This window comes from Typopeltis vanoorti, chromosome 25, assembly GCF_054136105.1.
Source record: "Typopeltis vanoorti isolate ZY-2024b chromosome 25, IOZ_Tvanoo_1.0, whole genome shotgun sequence".
Classification (NCBI taxonomy): Eukaryota; Metazoa; Arthropoda; class Arachnida; order Uropygi; family Thelyphonidae; genus Typopeltis; species Typopeltis vanoorti.
Window position 1 is genome coordinate 43,438,482 of NC_143573.1, and position 20,737 is coordinate 43,459,218.

The 20,737-nt window shown below is 35.0% G+C and overlaps 1 protein-coding gene across 1 annotated transcript in view; it reads right to left on the minus strand.

Annotated features, from left to right (window-relative positions):
* LOC150092693 (cytosolic carboxypeptidase 2-like) overlaps positions 1 to 20,737 on the minus strand; it is a 354,069-nt gene that overhangs the window by 195,919 nt on the left and 137,413 nt on the right. The window contains exon 10 of the mRNA XM_090414258.1: positions 9,562 to 9,669. Coding sequence (XP_090270384.1) covers positions 9,562 to 9,669 — 108 coding nt within the window. The remainder of the gene's footprint in view (positions 1 to 9,561; positions 9,670 to 20,737) is intronic.

A 20,737-nucleotide genomic window follows, 5' to 3' on the forward strand; every position in this document is an offset into this window, starting at 1 on the left:
TCTTCTCTTCACCTGTCTCTTTATATCTCTTCCATAGCCTCTTTTTTGCATATAGCTCCTGTTTAATATTGTTTGTCATCCACTTTACTCCAAATAAAACTAGCAGCAACTAATTTGGAACTAGGCCTACCTGAAACAAATTTCATCAAGGTATCAGACTCTTCATTTTTGTCTTGCTCACTTCACAAGAAATTAATTCTCTTTGTTCTTGTTCACTTTTATTGCTTAAGTTCTTATGAACAGTTTCAAAATGTCTCTTTACAGAAGTCCTATAAACAACTGATTTAGAACATAAAATGCATAATGCTTTATTATCTTTCAATCCAGTATGCTTTAAATTCTCTAACATCCTCTTCATTTGAATATCTATATTTCTTTGCTGGTGGTTGTGACATTCTGTCCAATCTATAAAGGGCAGGAAGTATATATATATATATATATATATATAGCATAAATATATATAGCATAAATATGAAAAAAAAGAAGGAAGAAAGGATGTCAAGAAGAGAATAAAGCAAAGGCAAAAGAAAAAAGTAAATTACAACTGAATGACCAAAGTTGTACAACCACAAGGTACATGCAAAAATAATTGCTTTCCAACATTAATGAAAATTGGATCATTGGGTGTAAAAATGTGGACAGAGACGTATGGACACTGACAAAAATGCCCTAAAAGTCTTAAAACCAGGAAAAGCTGCCAGTATAGATGATATCAGAAACCTGGGAGAAAAGGCAAAGGAGTGGTTGTTAGAATTTTTCAACTTTCGTTGCAAATTTGCTAAAATACCCAGCATACGGAAGCAAATGAAAGTAATACCTATCCTGAAACCGGGTAAATCTGCTGAGGATACAAAGAACTACAGGCCTATAGCTCTCCTATGCACAACGCTGAAGCTGTATGAGAGGTTAATCTTGAACAGACTAAGCCCAGAAATAGAGAAAGTGCTGATAAAAGAACAGGCAGGATTTAGACCAAGAAGATCATGCACTGGACAAGTATTCAACTTAACACAGTTTATTGAGGATGGCTTTGAAAGGGGGTTAGCAACAGGATCTGTATTTATAGATTTGATAGTAGCATATGAAACACTAACTCTCAGAAAGCTTATAGTCAAAATTTACAGCATGACAAACAGCTATCGGTTAGTGGAGGTATTCAGATCGCTGCTATTCAGCAGGAGATTCTTTGTTGATTTTCAAGGAAAAAAGGGCAGATGGCATATCCAGAAAAATGGTCTACCTCAGGGAAGTGTGCGCTCTCCCCTCCTCTTCAATATATATATAATGACCAACCTATAAACCCACCCTCAAGAACCTTCTTATATGCAGATGACTGAGCAACAGCTTATCAAGCAAAATCCTTTGATATTGAGAAGCACCTCACACAAGAACTAGTAACCTTTTCAGTTTACTATAAGGAAAACCAACTGAAACCATATCCCAGTAAAACTCAAATGTGTCTTTCCAATCTCAATAATAAGGAGGCAAGGAGAGAGTTGAATATAGAATGGAATGGTCAATTATCAAAATCCAACTTACCTAGGTGTCACACTTGATAGGACCTTAAATTATAAGCGACATATAGAGAAGACAGCAGCTAAATTCAAACACGTAATAATATCCTACGGCGATTAACATCATCTCAGTGGGGTGCAAGTCCACAAGTACTGCACACCTCTGCACTGGCACTTTGCTTTTCGACAGCAGAGTATGCTAGCCCTGTTTGGGAAAGATCTTCATATGTCAAAATTATTGACAAGGTAATTAATGAAACGTGTCGGCACATTACTGGCACCTTAAGCCTACAAAAATTGACCATCTATATTCACGGTCTCGTACTGCACCTCTTCATATCAGAACAACATGGAAGATATGAGTGAAAACAACAACTAAATGATGAATGGCATCCTTTGTATGGGCATCTTGCAGTAAATAGGAGGCTAAACTCAAGGAAAAGTTTTATTCCCTCAGTGGAACCATTGGTTGATTCCATAAAAGCCACAAGGTCAACAATGTGGCAAGAACAATCTCCAGAGGCTCTGAACTTAAACGAATTTCTTCTATCCAGCTTACATCTAGACTGGCAAAGATGGAAGACATTGAACAGACCTTGTTCTGGAATGGGCAGATCAAAGCAGAATATGGCCAGATGAGGCTACACAGACAATGACAGTTGCTCATGTGGTGAAAACACAAACCATGGATCATCTTCTGCAATGCTGCCTAATAGACATTAATAATATATATACCCGAGAAGATTTAATGCAGTGTAATGAAACAGCTTTAAAGTATATTAATCACTGGATGAGTGAAATTTGACATTTTATGTTTTTGTGATATTTTATGCAAGTGGCATTTTTGTCTCTTAATGTAAGCTTTTAATCCATAGTCTTTTAATGTCTACTTTTTTAAATGTGTGCTTTTAATCATTTATATGTATTATTACATAACACCTCCAGGGAATCCAAAGACTCATCGAGGGAGTGTACCTACGTTACAGCTCTCTCTCTTCACTAACTACAACTACACCAACGCCATCTACCACCCACACCACTAGTATTTTCACAGACAATCACAAACATCCATGCCCATGGCGGGATTCGAACCAGCAGCCTTTTGGCTGGTAAGCAGATATGCTAACCACTCAGCCAACTTAGCTGGCATGTATGATCTTACATTTTCTGTAGTTCGCACACGAAATAAATAAATAAACTGAGAAAAATTATAATTTGGACTCAAAAAAATCTCATCTTAATCACTTTCTGCATACAACTACCAAGTTTAAGCAAACCAAAAATTAGTACAATTATAAGCCTACCTACACACCTGCAAATGAAAGAGAAAGTGCATGCCATCTAATCACATGCAGATAACACTTCATAATCCTGAATATCGATAATACATTTCACATAGCTTTAACAATAACTTATGTTTATGGCAATGTAAAGAAAATTTGCATTTGTATCTAATAAATTAAACATATTAAGTGAAAATAGATACTTCCAATCCATATTTTAATGACTTACGATTTAATTAAATCCAAATCCATATATATACACACTTTAGAAAACCAATAAATTCTTTACAAAACATGAAAAAAATATATAAAATGATGGTAAAGCAGTCATGCCACATCTGGCTGCCTGTTGAATGATGCAACAACTGAACAGGACAAAACTTGTACATCAGTATATTGTAGAGATAGATGGCTTATTATTAAAACAGTTGATAGCGTTTATTTCTTTACTGCATTTTTATTTGGTATCACTCTACTTAATAAAACTGTATTCTGTGAGTATATTTTTTGGCCACTAACTTAATTTTAGAATAAGATTACACTGGGTTTTTTTTGACCAATAAATTTAATGATAAATTATGTCAACAAGTTTCACCAACTGGGCTGTTTGGCTTCTTCAGGGTATACAAACGGTAAAGTCAACTCAAAGTCGGTAGTACATAGAACAAAAGTATAAAATATAACAAAATTAAAAAGAAGCGTAACATCATAACTAATGAAACACACACATAGCATATGATGCTATGCGTCTTTTTAATTTTGTTATATTTTATACATTTGTTCTATGTACTAAGGACTTTGAGTTGTCTTTACCATTTGTATGCCCCGAAGAAGCCAAACAGCCCAATTGGTGAAACTTGTTGGCATAATTTATCATTAAATTTATTGGTAACATCATAATTAATGAACCACTCGCTCCATGCATATGATGCTTTGCGTCTTTTTAATTTTGTTATATTTTATACATTTGTTCTATGTACTAAGGACTTTGAGTTGTCTTTACCGTTTGCATGCCTCGAAGAAGCCAAACAGCCCAAATGGTGAAACTTGTTGACATAATTCATCATTAAATTTATTGGTTAAAAAAAAAAAAAAACAGTGTAATCTTATTCTAAAATTAAAATTGTATTCTATTAAGTTAAAATATACAACCCAGCAATAGTGGATGTGCATTTATTTATTTATTTTTTAAGGTGAGCCCTGGGTTGTGTGCTGGAAAATGGTTGGCATGCCACATTTGGCACGAATGCCAAGAGTTCCCTACCCCTGCTTAGAAGAATACTATCAGAAACTAAAATTATGGAAAGGGGATGATACATTGATGATATATTCTTAGTCTGGAACCATGGACTACCTTCACTTCTGCTTTTTCATGAGTACATGAATTGTTAACACCCTAACATAAAATTCACCTATGAATTAGAATCTAATGGCTCACTCCCATTTCTGGACCTTCTACTAACTAAGGAATTGGATAAATTAAAACTCTCTATATTTTGAAAGTCTATACATACTGACAGGTATCTACGCCTTGTCCCATCATTGTAGACCTCAAAAAGTGGATATTATTTCCACACTAGGAGCAAGAGGATGCTGACTCATTATTGACAAGGATGAAGTAGCCAAAGAACTTCAACATTTAAGAAACACTTTCCTTCAAAAATGACTATAGTGAGCACATCATCTCCAGACTATACAACTGACATGAGACCAGAGAAGAAGAAAACATAGGATTCATCACACTTCCATATATTAGCTCTATTTCCATAAAACAAGCAAAAATATTTAAGGAATATGAAATCAAAGTAGTATTTATAACCCCTGTATCAAGATGAGATCACTACTCCAATCCACAAAACCTCGACATAACCCATTTCATTATTTGGGTGTTTAATGGCTAGGGCGCGATTGCCAGTCATCTTACTATGTACAGACAGAGAAATCAATTGAACAACATACCAAAGAACATGTTTAAGATATTGAATACCATAGGAGAGACCTCAGCTTTGTCATTAAATATGCTCTCTTCAGCTGACCCACAAGACACTTCACTAATGAGACATCAAATTTTATGGAATGAATTGGAACTATTATACCACTGCTGTAATACAACGGAGAGAAAAATCTCTGAGTCTTTGGAAATAGCATTAGATCCTAAGCATCTAAATATTAACTCAAGTATTAACTTGTGTCTGAATACATCCTAGCCTTCATTAGTCAAATGCTTTCATGCAAATATATAAATATGCACAACATTCTGAAGGATTACAAATATTTTAAAATAACATCAGTCTCTTCTATAACTGCCTAACAGTTGTCACCTTTGTTAGACCTTACTGTTTTGTCTGCTAGTTTACTAGTTGGTAGGTTTATACCTGAGCAAATCCTGTGTAATTAGGATGAAATGTTGTGTTGTCAATTAAAATAAATGTTAATGTCTTATTCCAGTGTTCTGCTTTCTAAACTTTAGTCAAATATTCATGAACCAGCGATACTGTACATCTATAAATATTATTATTATTATTATTTGGTAACCTCCATGAAGTCAACACTTGTTGTGGGAGGCTCACTTAACCAGCAACATGTCTATGATAATGAGCTTTGAAGTTATTTACACTACTTGCACTCACAATGTACTCAGGCAATGCATTTCACTCACTAACAATTCTCCATAAAAATTCTACTTCTCACACCCTTCTTCACATCTTTATGCAACATCCAGGGATGACCTCTCATTCTTCCCGTCTCGATGTCTACTCTTTTTATAATTTCTTCTGTATTAATTTGAGAGAATCCCTTAACTAACCTGAAAGGCTCTATCATATCATACCATATAATAATGGATCCCAGATACTCCTAGCAAGTTCAAGTAATTGGGATCCATTATGAATGCAAAGAATTGCTGTTCAGAAGACAAAAGATTAGGAATGGCTAAAACAACAGTCAGAGACCTGTCTAAAATTTGAACAGGAACAAAATTGAGGATTCTAGATGTAACTGTTTTTTCACAGTGAATATGGATAAGAGACTTGGAACCTAATGAAGTCTAATAGGAAAAGGATAGCTGCTTTTGAGATATGGTGTTACAGACAGCTATTGAGGATATCATATATTGAAAGGCATTCAAATGAATGTATAGTAGAAACGATCAGTAGAACTTTAAGGCTCCTTAAAGATACTGATAGAAAAAAGCTGAAACTCTTTGGATACATTGAAAGGAGGACTTCTAAAACAGTAATAGAAGGTGAAGTTCCTGGGAAAAAGAGGAAGGGGTAGGTCTTCAATGAGATGGATGGATGGATGGATGGTGTGCTTGAAGTGACTGATTTTCAGACAGCCAAAGCCTGCAGAAGGGTATACTACCACCTAGCGACTAGTGTGGCACATTACAGAGGAAAGGAGTGACCATATGGCATCTGATGATGTCCAATGAATAGATGGATGGATTTGGACTATTTTTAGTAGCAAAATTTGAAAAATAATTTGAAACAAAATTATATGTTATACATGACAATAACAAGCTGTTTGTAATATCCCATTGCCATCACGATATGTATAAATGGTATTACAAAGTACACCTTGCTGTGATTGTGTTGACACATTTCTATAATTATAGATATTATTTCTGGAAAATTTTATGTTACTCCTCTAAATTAATATTAATTTTTATGGGTATTTTGCCTATTTTTCTTTGGGGTTCTCCTAAAGAAAAATAGGCAAAATAGCCATAAAAATTAATATTAAATTAATATTAATTTCTATACTTATTAAAATGTCACACTGCAGTTTAGTTCCCAAGAATAAAAATTATTTTAAAAATAGCAGTCTAATTAGGATAATAACAGTATTAGTATGACAATGTTCTTATATTCTTCGTGTGATTGCAAATAAATCTTGCTTGTTATAAAGTAAGTGCAGTTATGAAACTGCAAATAAATTTCATTGTGGTGAAAACATTAAATACATGACTTAAAACTTTTTAAATAAATAAATTTTTAAAAAAATCACTGTGCATTTTTTATTATCCAAAGAGAGAAAGCAGTACTCTTTTCCTTTGACTTACACTACATTACCCTCACTCACTCTGACACACACACACACACTCTCTCTCTCTCTTCAGGAAGTGGATGAGATTCGGGATCTTGGAGCGGTGGAAGACATTGGACCAAAGTTCCAGGGGCACATCGCACATGTCGCAAAGACTGTGCCTCTATATAAGGTATTGGTCAGACTATGTATGGACTATTGTTCTCAGATATGGTCACCTAGTTTTCATTGTGAAATAGAAACACTAGAGAGGGTCCAAAGATAAATAACCAAAGTGATATCATCAGGTAGGACTCCTGACTGTTAGTTATGAAGAGTGTTTGAGAGAATGTAATTACAGAGATTGGTGGATAGAAGGAAAAGAGGAGATATGATACAGCCCTTCAGGTTAGTTTGTTCAACTTTGTTCCTGTTTTAGACCAGTCTCTGACTATTGTTTGAGCCATTCCTAATTTTCTTGTCTTCTAAACAGCAATTCTTCACATTAATAATAGATCCCAGGTACTCAAATTTGCTGACTCCCTCTATTCTTTCTCTGTTAAGGTAAAGATTTGTTCTCAGGAGCTTCCCTGTCTACATTTCCTTTGAGAACCACAATCTTGGTTTTACTGGGATTGAGTAGAAATCCTCTATTCTTCCTAATTGCATTAACTTTGTCAAGGATTCACTCTAGTTCTTCCTTGTCATTACAAAGGAGTACTGTATTATCAGCATACCTCAGTTTACTAATCAATGTGCCACCTATCATAATTTGTGCATATAGCATTGGATTAAGCTCATCCAATGCTATATGCATGATGTTCTCAGCATAGATAATAAACAGGTGAGGAGAATGTATGCAATATTGCCTAACTCTCTTGCCAACCTGAATCCAATCAGTTAATACATCTGTTCTTACCTTTCTTAAATTCAATCCAGCAGACTTTATTATTATTCTGCCAAATTTTGTCACTAAAAGTATGATTAAAAAACCAAAGATTCAAAATATCAAATTTTAATGCAATCTATTCAGATGGCACACAAGGTTAAAATCTATGCAGAGAAAGGTGAATATCAAACAAATATAATATACATGTAAACATTCTGAAAAATGCACTTAATATCCTATTGTTATAAATAGAAGAAAATAATGATCACCCAAAAATTTTACAAGAAGAAGTTAGATACGCAATAAAACAGATGAAAAACAATAAAGCATCAGGCATTGATACTATCCCTACTGAACTGTGGTCATATGGAGGCAGCATATCAATAGAATATTTAACAACCCTATTCAATAAAATACTACAAACAGGAGAGATCCCAGATGACTGGAGAACTGGAAAGATCATCCCAATATACAAGAAAGGAGACAAAAGAGACTGCAGAAATTACAGACCAATCAATTTACTCCCTCACACTTATAAAATATTCATAAGAATTATACAAAATAGATTAAAAAACACCTATGAAGAAATGATAGGCATGGAACAAGCTGGTTTCCGAGGAAACTATTCAACGATAGACCAAATTTTCACAGTGCACCAACTAGCAGAGCTCAGCTGGGAAGACCATAAAGAACTATATTGTTGTTTTGTGGACTTTAAACAAGCTTTCGATAACATCAACAGAGAAATCCTTCTTAAAATTCTACTAGAAAATGCAATAGACAAATATATAATACAGTTTCTGATAAAATATTACTCTACACTCACAACAGAACCCATAGAGATCCAAAAAGGAGTAATGCAAGGATGCCCATTATCTCCATGCCTATTCAACATATATCTAGAAGAAGTTGTAAAGAAGGCAATAGACAATGAGCCTGGAATCAATGTCAATGGTTTAAACATAAATAATATCAAAATATGCAGATGATCTCGTCCTTCTTGCAAGAACCCCAAATGAACTACAAAAGTTGATCAACAAGCTAAACGAAACCTGTAAAACATATGACATGACAATAAATATACAAAAGACAAAAGTGATGAAAATAGGGAGGAACAGAACTAAAGAACAAATAGAACAAGTAGACAACTTCATATACCTTGGATCAAAACTAACAGAAACAATAGATGAAACAAAACAATCAAACACTGAATAGCAATAAGATGGACCACCATGGGAAAATTACAGAAAAATCTGGAAAACAAACAAGATATCTAAGCAAGCCAAAATCAAATTATATGAAGCAATAATTATACCAACAGTCATCTATGGAGCAGAAGCGTGGACAGTTAAAAAAAGAGAGGAGAAAAAACTGCTGGCATTTGAAATGAAATGCTTAAGAAAAATAAATAGAACAAGATGGATAGAAAAGAAAACAAACATCACAGTCAAACAAGAACTATTGTATAAAAAGACAATAGAAAAAATTAGAAAACAACAGATGGTTTGGACACACTGTACGCATGGACGCAGACAGACTTCCTAACGTTCTAATCAATACTTTTCCAACTGAAAAAAGAAGACCCGGAAGACCAAGAATTACCTGGCTGAAATTAATAAAGAACATCTCGGGATGCAGAACATATAAGGAACTTTTTTGAACAAGGAATAGAGAAGACTGGAAGATCCTGCTCAAGAGAAGACTCAACCCATCTTAGACGGAAGAGAAGAAGAGATTGTTATAAATAATTATTCTTTAATGTTATAAATCTAATGATAACTATTATTATTGCAAGCATATATTACATCTAAAGAGAATTAATTTTAAATTTCTCTTCTCACTAAGATACCTGAGCCTCTGAAGAAGTACCAGTAAGGAAATCTATTAGACCTTTGGCAACCCAGCTGGCACTTGTTTCACCTGGATGAACTCTTGCTGTGATCATTACTACACGTTTCTAGAGAACAATAACAATGTTACATTTATGTAAAACACTCACTGCATAATTTAATGAGCATAAATCAACATATTAAATAAATATATATATTTTTTAATGTGCATCACACCAATGACAGTTTTAGTATTAGAACTGTGGGTGAGTATGGATATAAATTTGTTCATTATGGTATGAGAATATATGGCCTCAACATGAACATAAGCAAATGACAACATAAACACCCAACTCTACACTTCTATTTAACTGAACTTCAACTGTCAGCTATGATGATTCTCTTCATCATCATCATCATCAAATTCCTGACATGTACCCTCAAAGGGTGTACAGGATATGATAGTACTACATGAAAAATTTACATCATTACTAACTTCCTATCTACAATTTTCCTCAAAATCAGTCTGTTACTTGTCAAGACGCCAACATTATCAGACCTTACATTTCTATCGTCTAAGACACTTTGTACAGCATCAAAACACCTATATCTTTGTCATCCTCTGGATCGTTTTCCTGCCAAACTGGCAGAGATCAATTGTTTTGCTAATCTTTCCTCGCCCATTCTGTTCCAAGTGACCATACCATACCACTTGAGATTAATTCTGCTAACGCATTCCTGGATGCCAACAATGTCAAGTTCTTTCTAATATCCTCATTTTTAATGATATTGCCATTAATGCCATATGCTCATGCCTCTAATCTTTCTCAGGACTCTCATATCTGCAGTCTCTAGTCTTTGGTCAAGTGTTTTACTTCTGACCCAGCTCTCAAATCCATAAGCTAAAACTGGTTTGAACACTGTCTTGTATACAGCTAATTAAGTGTTCCGACTAATTTCTCTTATTCCATATGAATTTATTCAATTAACTTCCTACCATACCAGCTTTGTTGATTCTGTTGTCTATTTCCATATTGAATTTACCATCTTCACTAAAAATCGTGCCTAAGTAGATGAAATGTTTTACTTGTTCCACAAGTTCCCCATTCAAAACACAGTTGACATTTTCAACGATTCTACTTATTTTCATTGTCTTTGTCTTTTTATTGCTGACCTTCATACCATATCTATTACAACAGTTATTCAATTAAGTCAGGGAATCTTGCAGACTTGTAGCAGATTTATTTAGAAGTATAACATCATCTGCATAAAGCAAAGAGCTGATATTCACATCTCCAATTCTGATATCATGTTTAATATCACTTTCCTTCATAATGTGATCCATATAGATAATGAATAACAGAGGAGATAATGTACATCCTTGTCTCACACCAGATTTAACATTAAATCATCTTCCTGCACCTCCTTCAATTCTAACTGCTGACTTGCAACTCAAATAAAGACTAAGTATTGCTTGATTTAATGCCCCATTGACACCATATAACTGTAGTGTATTGAACAGCTTCTCTCTTGGCACCTTGTCATATGCCTTTTCCAGATCGACAAAACTTAAATATAGATCTTTGTTATATTCCCATGCTTTCTCAACTAATTGTCCTAAAGTGAAGATCTGATCCTGACTGCCTCTATTTGGCCTGAAACCAGCTAGCTCTTCTTCCACAATTCTTCTCAACCGTTTCTCAAGTATACCGGCATAAATCTTGCCCAGAACACTCAGCAGGAAAATACTTCTGTAATTCTCACATTCAGTTTTATTTCCCTTTTTATATATGGGTACTATTAGAGCTCTACTCCAATCATCAGGAATTTATCCCTCTGTCCAGGCCTTCTGAACTATGCAGTGCAGTCACTATAAGAATTTTATACCACCACACTTCAGCATTTTTGGTCGAATATCATCTACTTCTGCTGCCTTTCCACATTTCAAGCCTTTGATGGCTTTTTCTACTTCAATATGGATATGTATTCCTGACTATATGCCTGTTGAGTGTTTTTTTTACCACTGTGCTATCACTGCTTGTTTCATTTAGCAATTTTTCGAAGTAACTACTCCATACTTCAAGGATATCTTTTTCTCCCATTTTCTTGACACCTTTATCATCTCTAACTCCTTTTACAGCACTCTTTCCTCCATTTCTAAACTTCTTCAACAACCTCCAGAATATCTTACCACCTTCTCGATATTTATTTTCTATATTCTTGCCAAAGTCCTCCCATGACTTTTGTTTAGCTAGTTTTACAGACTGTTTAGCTTTTTTACAATTGTCTCTGTACTCTCTAAGAACACAAGCTGACTTATTTGCCAGGAACTTTTGATATGCTTTCTTCTTTTCCTTCACTACCTCTTTAACTTCCTGTGTCCACCATGGAGTTCTGATTTTTCTATCCTTGCAGACAACCTCACCACATGCCTCTTTGGTTGAATCAATCAGGGTTTTCCTTCAAGGTTTGGTTCTTGTTCTCAAACTCTTTCATTTTTTCTTGAATAATCGTTTTGTATTTTAGTCTACTGTTCACATCTGAGAGCTGCTCTACTTTTATTCGCTTTAAAACTTTTTTACATGTCATTCTTTTCAATATGAAATTCAATTTTATCCTGCTCAAGACTAAATAGTGATCACTTCCAATTTCAAATCCTCTGTACACTCTGGTGTCCTGCACCGGGGAGAAAATATCACTATCAACAATAACATAGTCGATGAGATTTTCTTATTCCTTGCCTCTTCTCTCCATGTGAATTTGTGCACATTTTTATGTTAGAACATAGTGTTAGTAATAACCAGTCCATGTCCTGAGCAGAAATCCCACAGGTATTTGCCATTATTATTAGCTTTGCTCTTTTCTCCAAATTTTCCTAAAACATTTTTGTGTGACAATCACTTCCTACTCTGCTATTTAGATATCCAACAAGGACCAACTTTTCCTTTTTCATTATGTCAGTAGCTTTCTCTAGAGCATCAAAAAATTCCTCCACTTCTACCTTAGGTGGGATCATAGGCACAAATAAGTCTCATTGTCCAGTTCCGCATTCTGATATTTGCCTACATCACTCTACTTGAGACTGCCCTGACATTCAAGAAGATTAGCCTCGTATTTAGTGTTGAATACTACCCCTTCTTTTCCTTGATTGTCATTGCCTGAATATAACATTTTGTATTTATTGCTCAGAAAGATTTCACCAGTTTTTGCCTTTTTTGTTTCAGTCACCCCTATTATGTCGATCTGGTACTTATCTAATTCCTCAGCTAGTTCCATTTCTTTGCCATTCAGGCTTCTTATGTTGATAGTACCGATCTTTAACTCTGGTGATGTTGAGTTGGAGTGTGCTTCCAGATTTGTTCCAATAGCTGACTTTTCGCTGTTTGCCCTGGTTCCCTGGCAGAAACAATGGGAGCCTTGTTTAACCGGGCGACACCCTAGCTGGCATGAAATTTTGTCATGTTGTACCATCATTTTGTATATTGGTTTAAGCCAATAAGAATACAATTTGGTCAGCTAAATCCCAAACTGCCAGCCCATCCTCGTTAGTTCAGTATCCAGGTAGATACCCAACAGGTGTACCGTGAGAAGGTGAGGATTAGACATTAGGTCAGAAGCTGTAGTCAGTTCTCTGCATTCCTTTAAAGGCTATATGGAGGTCTCCTCTCAGTTATACAACTTTGACCCTTAAGCACCCCCCCATGATGATTCTTTCTTTCATAAAGGATATTTAAAATTCATGCACACTATACCTTAAATATCTACAAGATGAAATTCACTTAGATGAATTATATTTCTAGGTTTTAGGCCACCATTATACTTACTCGAGGCCTGGTGCTTGTAGAAAATTCAACGTTTTGTCTTTATTGAGTTATCTGCAACTTTTTGTGGTGGGGATTCGCAAACTTCAACAATTCCATTCAAAAAAATATTACAAAAAAATCACAAAATACATGATTTGGAAGTATTACTATATAATCTTCTTTGCCTCATTACTCCATTGGCCATTTTCAGCCATTATATTAATTCTTGAAATCAATCAGGACTTTGACTGTCTTTAAATTTCAAATCTCCCCCCACCACCATAAGTTTAACTTTCCTTATATTCAAGTCATTTTCAATTTAGTAAACATAACTAACTTGCAAATTGTTTTTTTTTTTAATTCTGTAGGATAAGAACAGGGTGTTGAATTTACTCTGATCTATAATTTAATTTTTTTCTGCATCACTTCTGGCTATCAGTTATTTTTTTTACATGGTCACCCCAGAAAATGGAAATAAATGTCGCCTAAAATTTATTTTCAGAGCATAAATATCACAATGGAATTTAAACTTACTGTGAAGGTGTAAGTTAGTATTCGATTCACCAAATTCCTAAATTTAAAACAATGATTCTTATTTTTAGAGGGACCTGTGGCATAGTATAATTATTAAAAACAACACGTAAGTCCACAGTAATAACTTTAATTAATAAATAAGGTAGATATTTCATACTAAAACTAATAGTACATCTTCAGTGTTACAAACAGATAGGAATAGAATACAAGTAACGAATCGGTGGATCACCTATTAAAATACAATGTTGTCGCGAGCTAGGAAATGAAAGAAATTAATGAATAATTAATATTTAAGATAATTAGTTTTTTAATGATTACATAAAATAAAAGTCTCCCAGATCTTCGAGAGAGAGAGGCAATCATTTCGATTTAAATTCAGTCGGTGTAAAAAAGCTTCACAACTTTCTTTAAAGAGGCGTTCATATTTGAACCTGCATCTATGAAGGAGAATAGCTTTATCCCACTGGATATTATGGGTAGTGGTAATACTGTGTTGTGCTAGACCAGACTTCTGAGGTTTGTTGTAATCAATATAATATTGATGTTCTTTAATTCATTTTTCCACAGAACGGCCAGTTTGTCCAAAATAAGAAACATTGCATTCACAAGGAATTTTGTAAATGCCAGCCAAAGTTCCTTCTACAAAAGTTTATCTTTTGTAGAAGGCAAGAAATTTTGTTGATAGGAATATAAGTGGGAATCAATTGATACTTTTTTAAAATTCTACCTATAGGTTCTGAGATTCCTGGAATGTAGGGGATTGGAAGCTCTGCAAACTGTTGAAGAAACCTTAGGTATTGGAACATAAGATTCAATTATCTGTTGGATTTGATTAGGGTGGTAATTATTAGATACCATTAACTTTCTAATGATGGAAAGTTCTTGTTGTAAGATTTCTGGAGAAGAGCAAACTTTATGTGCCCTATTAATTAGAGATTTAAGAATGCCAAATTTTTAAGATGTATGGTGAGCAGACTTTTTATGAATGTATCTGCCAGTAAATGCGGGCTTTCAAAAGACGCTTGTAGATAAGGTACCAGAAGAAGTTCGAGTAAGCAGGATGTCCAAAAATGATAAAATACCAGAATTTTCCTTTTCCATCGTGAATTGGATACAAGGATGAAGGCTATTTATCTGTTGTAGAAAGGTTGAAAGCTCATCTTCAGTATGTGACCAAATGGCAAAAACATCATCGACATAATGATACCAAAGAGATGGTTGGGGGTGAATGGATGAAAACATAGTCTCTTCGAATTGTTTCAAAAAAAAGTTAGCCAAAGGTGAAGACAAAGGACTACCCATGGCAGTACCTTCAACTTTTTTGTAGAATTTGTTTTTCCAACTAAAATAACCTGAATGGATAACAAATTCAAAACTTTTTGCGATATCTGGAGGGTAATCTTCATATAATAAAATGACTGTGTCGGATAATGGGATATTGGTAACCAGAGATACAATGTCAAAACTGACTAACAACTCAGACTCTTTGATTTTTAAATCCTTGATTTTTTTCCAGGAAATCAGTTGAATTTTTTATGCAGGATCTTGAATGTCCAGTGAGAGCACTTAAAGAACGAGACAAGACTTTTGCAATTCGGTAAGTAGGAGAATCAATGCAATGCAATGGATAAATTACGCACCTACTTTGGAAGATCCCCGCTATATGGTCTCCGGAAAATCCATAAAGAAGGCTATCCAGTACGACCAATCGTTAACTGCATTGATTCTCCTACTTACCGAATTGCAAAAGTCTTGTCTCGTTCTTTAAGTGCTCTCACTGGACATTCAAGAAAAATTCTACAAACAGATAGGGAGGACAGCCATGGGTTCACCACTTTCCCCACCCTTGGCCAACTTTTTTATGAAGACTTTAGAAGAGAAAGCCTTAAACTCTGCCCCACAAAAACCTACCATATGGCTTCACTACGTTGATGATATGTTCACTATTTGGCCACATGGCCTGGATACACTCCTCTCCTTCTTAATACACTTAAACAACCAACACCCTAGAATTAAGTTCACCCTAGAAAAAGAGAAAAACAATAGCCTCCCCTTCCTAAATACACTAGTCACCCGCCAACCTGATGGAACCTTGGTTTTTCAGTTTATAGAAAACCTGCCCATACAGACAGATACATTCAACAATTCCCCCCCCCCCCCTCAAAACAATATGGAGTTAAGACACTATTCAACAGGGCAACACTAATTTGTTCAAATGACCAAGGACTGAACTAAATCACATCCTTGACACTTTCTCAGCTAATGGCTACCTCCCCCCCCCCACAAAAAAAATCCAAAAAATACTAAAACCAGTTATCCACAATCCACCTCCCCCCCCCTCACAAAAAAGATTACTCTAAATCCATCACCATTCCCTACATCCAAGGCACCTCAGAAAAAATCAACAAAATCCTAAAGAAACATGACTTGACCTCTTGTTACAGACCATATAGAAAATTGGCAGCCCTTATCTGCTCCACTAAAGACCAAGCACTTCCCCTAGACCTACCTGGTATATACCAGGTCCCTTGCAACTGTAAATTGTCCTACTTTGGCCAAACAGGCAGGATAGCAAATATCAGAATCTCAGAACACAAGAACTAACATCCGATTTCACCAGTACAGCCACCCTGGGCTTGCAGACCATGCTCTGGATACTGGTCACAGAACATGGTGGAAGAAAGCCACAGTAATACACCGCAGCAAGTTCAAATATGACTGAAGACTATTTCATGGAATCAGCCTCAGCCCTTGGGAACATGCCAAACCTTAACAAATTTGGATGCATGAGATTGCCCCAAATTTGGGAAACATATCAGAAGAACTTCGGCCCAAAGGCAAAGAACACCTAATATAGCCCACCAGGGGGCACCATCAGGACTTAAGGAAAATGGTAGCTTCCTCGCTTCGTTCTCATTTGCTGTTACGTAATACTTGTGTGCATGTGTCTTTATCTTAAGTTCCCATGAAGATGGCAACGTGACATTGCCAAAAGATCGGAAAGTATATATTAAAGTTGATTTAATTTATATTTCTAGCGTACACTGTCAATTCCTTAAGAAATTGACAGTTATCATGTTCAACCAGCGTATAGCCTTTCTACAAGAACTTCTAATGACATATAGTTACTGCGAAAAATAATCATGCATGCAAGTGTTCATTAAATATGAATGTCAAATGAGTGATTACTATTATCTGTCATAAAAATATGCAAACTGGGCAGAGTAATATTCATTTAACATACAAATATATTGTATAGAGCATAGAAGATGGTGAATTTCAGACACAGCAAATTGTGCAGTATAGAGTGGCCTCCTCATGAATTAAAAAAAAAAATTCTTAATAGTTTTTATTTTCCAAAAGGAGTAGACAGAGTTCTTTCAGCCTTGTTGGAAGTAGGCTATAATCAAGGTTAAAAGAACATAAATTAAAGATACCAAGAAATTATATACTTGGTTTAATCCTTTATCCAAGTTTGCACCTGAAGTATTTTCAGGATGGGGCAACTCATATACAAAAGCTAATGACTTCACATCACTCGCCTTAGTTTTAAAAAAAATATTACTTCTGTACTGCTTCAACCTTAGTATCACCTTTGGGGTCTGGTTCCCACTGAAGAGACCTCAATAAAGGTAGAAACCATAATGCATAGCATTCTACATACCTGTAAGGATGTGCACTTTGAATTATGGAACACCAAGGCAAGTGATGTAAAGGCATTAGCTTCTATATACGAGTTGCCCCAGTCCTGATTATATTTCAGGAGCAAACTTTGTTTGCTTGCACTTGGATAAAGGATTAAACCAAGTATATAATTTCTTGGTTTCTTTAATTTATTTACTTTTAGCCTTGATTACCACTACTAACTACTGACTACTTTTGAAATTGGAAAGATGGGAGGGGGGCAGAGTATTTGCTGTATTAGGTTGCGGTTGGTTTCTTTCATGTAGACAGTATATCCGACTGGAATGGATGGAAGCTGGTTTCCATTATGTAGCAATACTGTGTTGAGAATCAATTTTCATGAGTCTACGAATAGTTACCATTCGTGCGGGTCATGTTTGATGCAAAGAACGAATGTGAAACGAAATCACTAGGACATTTTCCTTGAGAAGATTCCATTGTAGAGTCTTGATCCCAGTAATTCTGGTTTGGGCTTAGACAGCTGGAGATTGCAAACAAGATTGTTTAGTTCTTGTGTGAAAATGTATGGTGCAGAAGATGCACCGTGGCCAACATATGGATCATCATTAGATAGTGAAGGCTTAGGAGAACCCGACATCAGTTCGCCTCTATCCTCATTGTGCTCTGAATCAATGGAAAATTCTTTCAGAGGTTCAGGAATGGAAGTCCTTCGCCATGTGGAACTGGTTGGAGAACAGATGGTATTCGATGGACAATAGTGTACATTCAGGTACACTATTGTCCACTTCATGGTACCACCCGAAACAGGTGGTGTCATGCAGAAGTAGCAGTCATTTGCATGATTGTTTGTCTCCCTCCAAACTATATGAACAGCAAACGGCATGACATTTTACCAGCTTTCAGCCACTTTGGAAGATTTCTAGCACACATACCACAGCATATGTGTAGCACCCATGCCTTGTTCCCAATCTTACATCTGAAACAAAGAAGTTGATATGTCTTTTTCACTAGTTGAGTGATGGCCTTTTTCTGGCTTGCAAATGTCACTTCCCCACAAATGTAACAAAAATTATTTCTACTATTAACACAAGTACGAGGCACCACTACTGCTGGATTTACACTACAGGGATCATTTGTGTATTACTTATGACTCAGGAGCAATGTGACCACTACTAGTACTTTCGTACTAGATCTAGGACTTTTTATAAATTTTTTAGTGTTCCATATGTTCACCAACAGATCTAGTACTTTCTTCCTTCCGAATAATAATAACAATAACGACAACATGAGAGTGAGACATATGAGTTTACTATTTTTCTCTTCTCTCACCTCCGCATATATCACATTCAGTGGCACAAGCATGATTTCTCGTTTTTTCCTCCCCCTCTTACTATTTGCTAACCTTCTCTCCCAGCTTCCCCACCGATCCCATACTCATGCAATCCAACTAGCATTAACCAATGAAAATATATTCTTTGCTATTCAAACACTTCTCGTGTATTATAAGATCATTACAACAATGAAAACAAGTGGAAAAATTAAATATTTTAATATGAGTAATCAACTTTTATTTATGCACAGCGTAATTTGGACCCCATTATGTAAAACTTTTGCTCCACATTTAAAACTTAGCACAAGACAATGGAATTGTCAGGATATTTAAACAGGCAGATGTTAAAAAAATTTCAAACTTCAACAATGAGATATAATCGATGTTGTACGAATTTCAATTCACTGCTTGCAGTCACAGTTTGATTTGAAGTAGGTGTCGGTTCAGTACAGTGGGTTTGAAGTCCAGTGTTTTTATTAATTTTATTAACAAAAATTTGTTCAGTCCTTTGTCAAAAATATTATTATTTAGATTTTCCTTTTAAACATGGACAGCAAGAAAAGCTTTCTAAATTTAAATTTGATTCTAAATCTCAGGAAAAAAAAGCATCTGAAAGAATATTTTCAGCATTGACAATAAATAAGAATAAAATAAGAAATCAACTACAAACTCCCTTGATGAATGGACTCCTTTTGACAAAAGAAAAATTGAAACATTCATCAGCTACAGATTTTACCATTTTTAAAGAGTTAATTAATTTAGTAAAATAAGGTAGTAATATCGTAAAATGTCCTAAATAGAGTGAAATGAAAGCAAATAAAAATTTAGTGCTTTTTTTCCCCTTCAGATTTAGTACCTTTTTTTCTGCATAAGTTGGTACTAAATATTTTTGCTGGGTGGTCACCCTGCTCAGGAGTACATGGGAGTGTGGGAGTGTAGCCCAGGAAGTCACACAAACACTTGCTCACCCTACAAAATTTCACTTTATACTAATGATTGCATCATCTTACAATGGCAATGTCATGACTCAAATGATATTGCTGTCATTGATCCTAGAAGCTATTGAATCCAATGATTTAATAGCTTCTAGGATGTTGTGTATGATTGGCTGATGCAATATGCTGCACTCACGAAACTAAAATACAGCGTTACCAAATGATACCTATGTACGCAATGTGGACTGAGTCTCTCTAACAAGAGCCAATTGACATATTTTATTGTCATTTTTGTGTTCAGCACATTGAAATTAGTAAAGAATTGCTATTTTCATTTCAGAGGCAAATTGTGTTATCCAGCATTATTATATCCAGATGACTGACTGAAAACAACATGCCAAACTCGAATATCTCACACCACAGTGACATCACCATCATTTCTGAGCAGATCATAAGGCAAATTAATGCATAGAATGCCAAAAGAAATTAACAGTTTACGTTTATAAACATGTGCTTGAAATGGAAATAATCAATAGAGTATTAAAAAATATATATTTCACTACAGTTCTAAGCCAACATCTTATTCCAAGGTTGACCTATGAACAAAGAAACCAAAGTACATCCTTCAATATTAACATATCCTCTAAAAGGAAAATATATGTCACATGTCCTTAAAAAGAGAGATGACAACCACCTGCTGTAGTCATATCTAACAAACCAAGTGCAAAATACATGTGGAATATAAAGAAAGGAATTGATAACCATTCCTGTTTTTAAATATATATTTAAAATAAAATAATAAATAAGAATTTTGTAAAATATTAACGAACGTGTAAGACTAGAAATGGAAACTAAACAAGGCATTGTTACATGATAAGCTCAATGGCCTCTCAACAATAAAGTACCTTGGCTTAATAGAAAACTAGTTAATGCTCTGACAGGGCTGTTA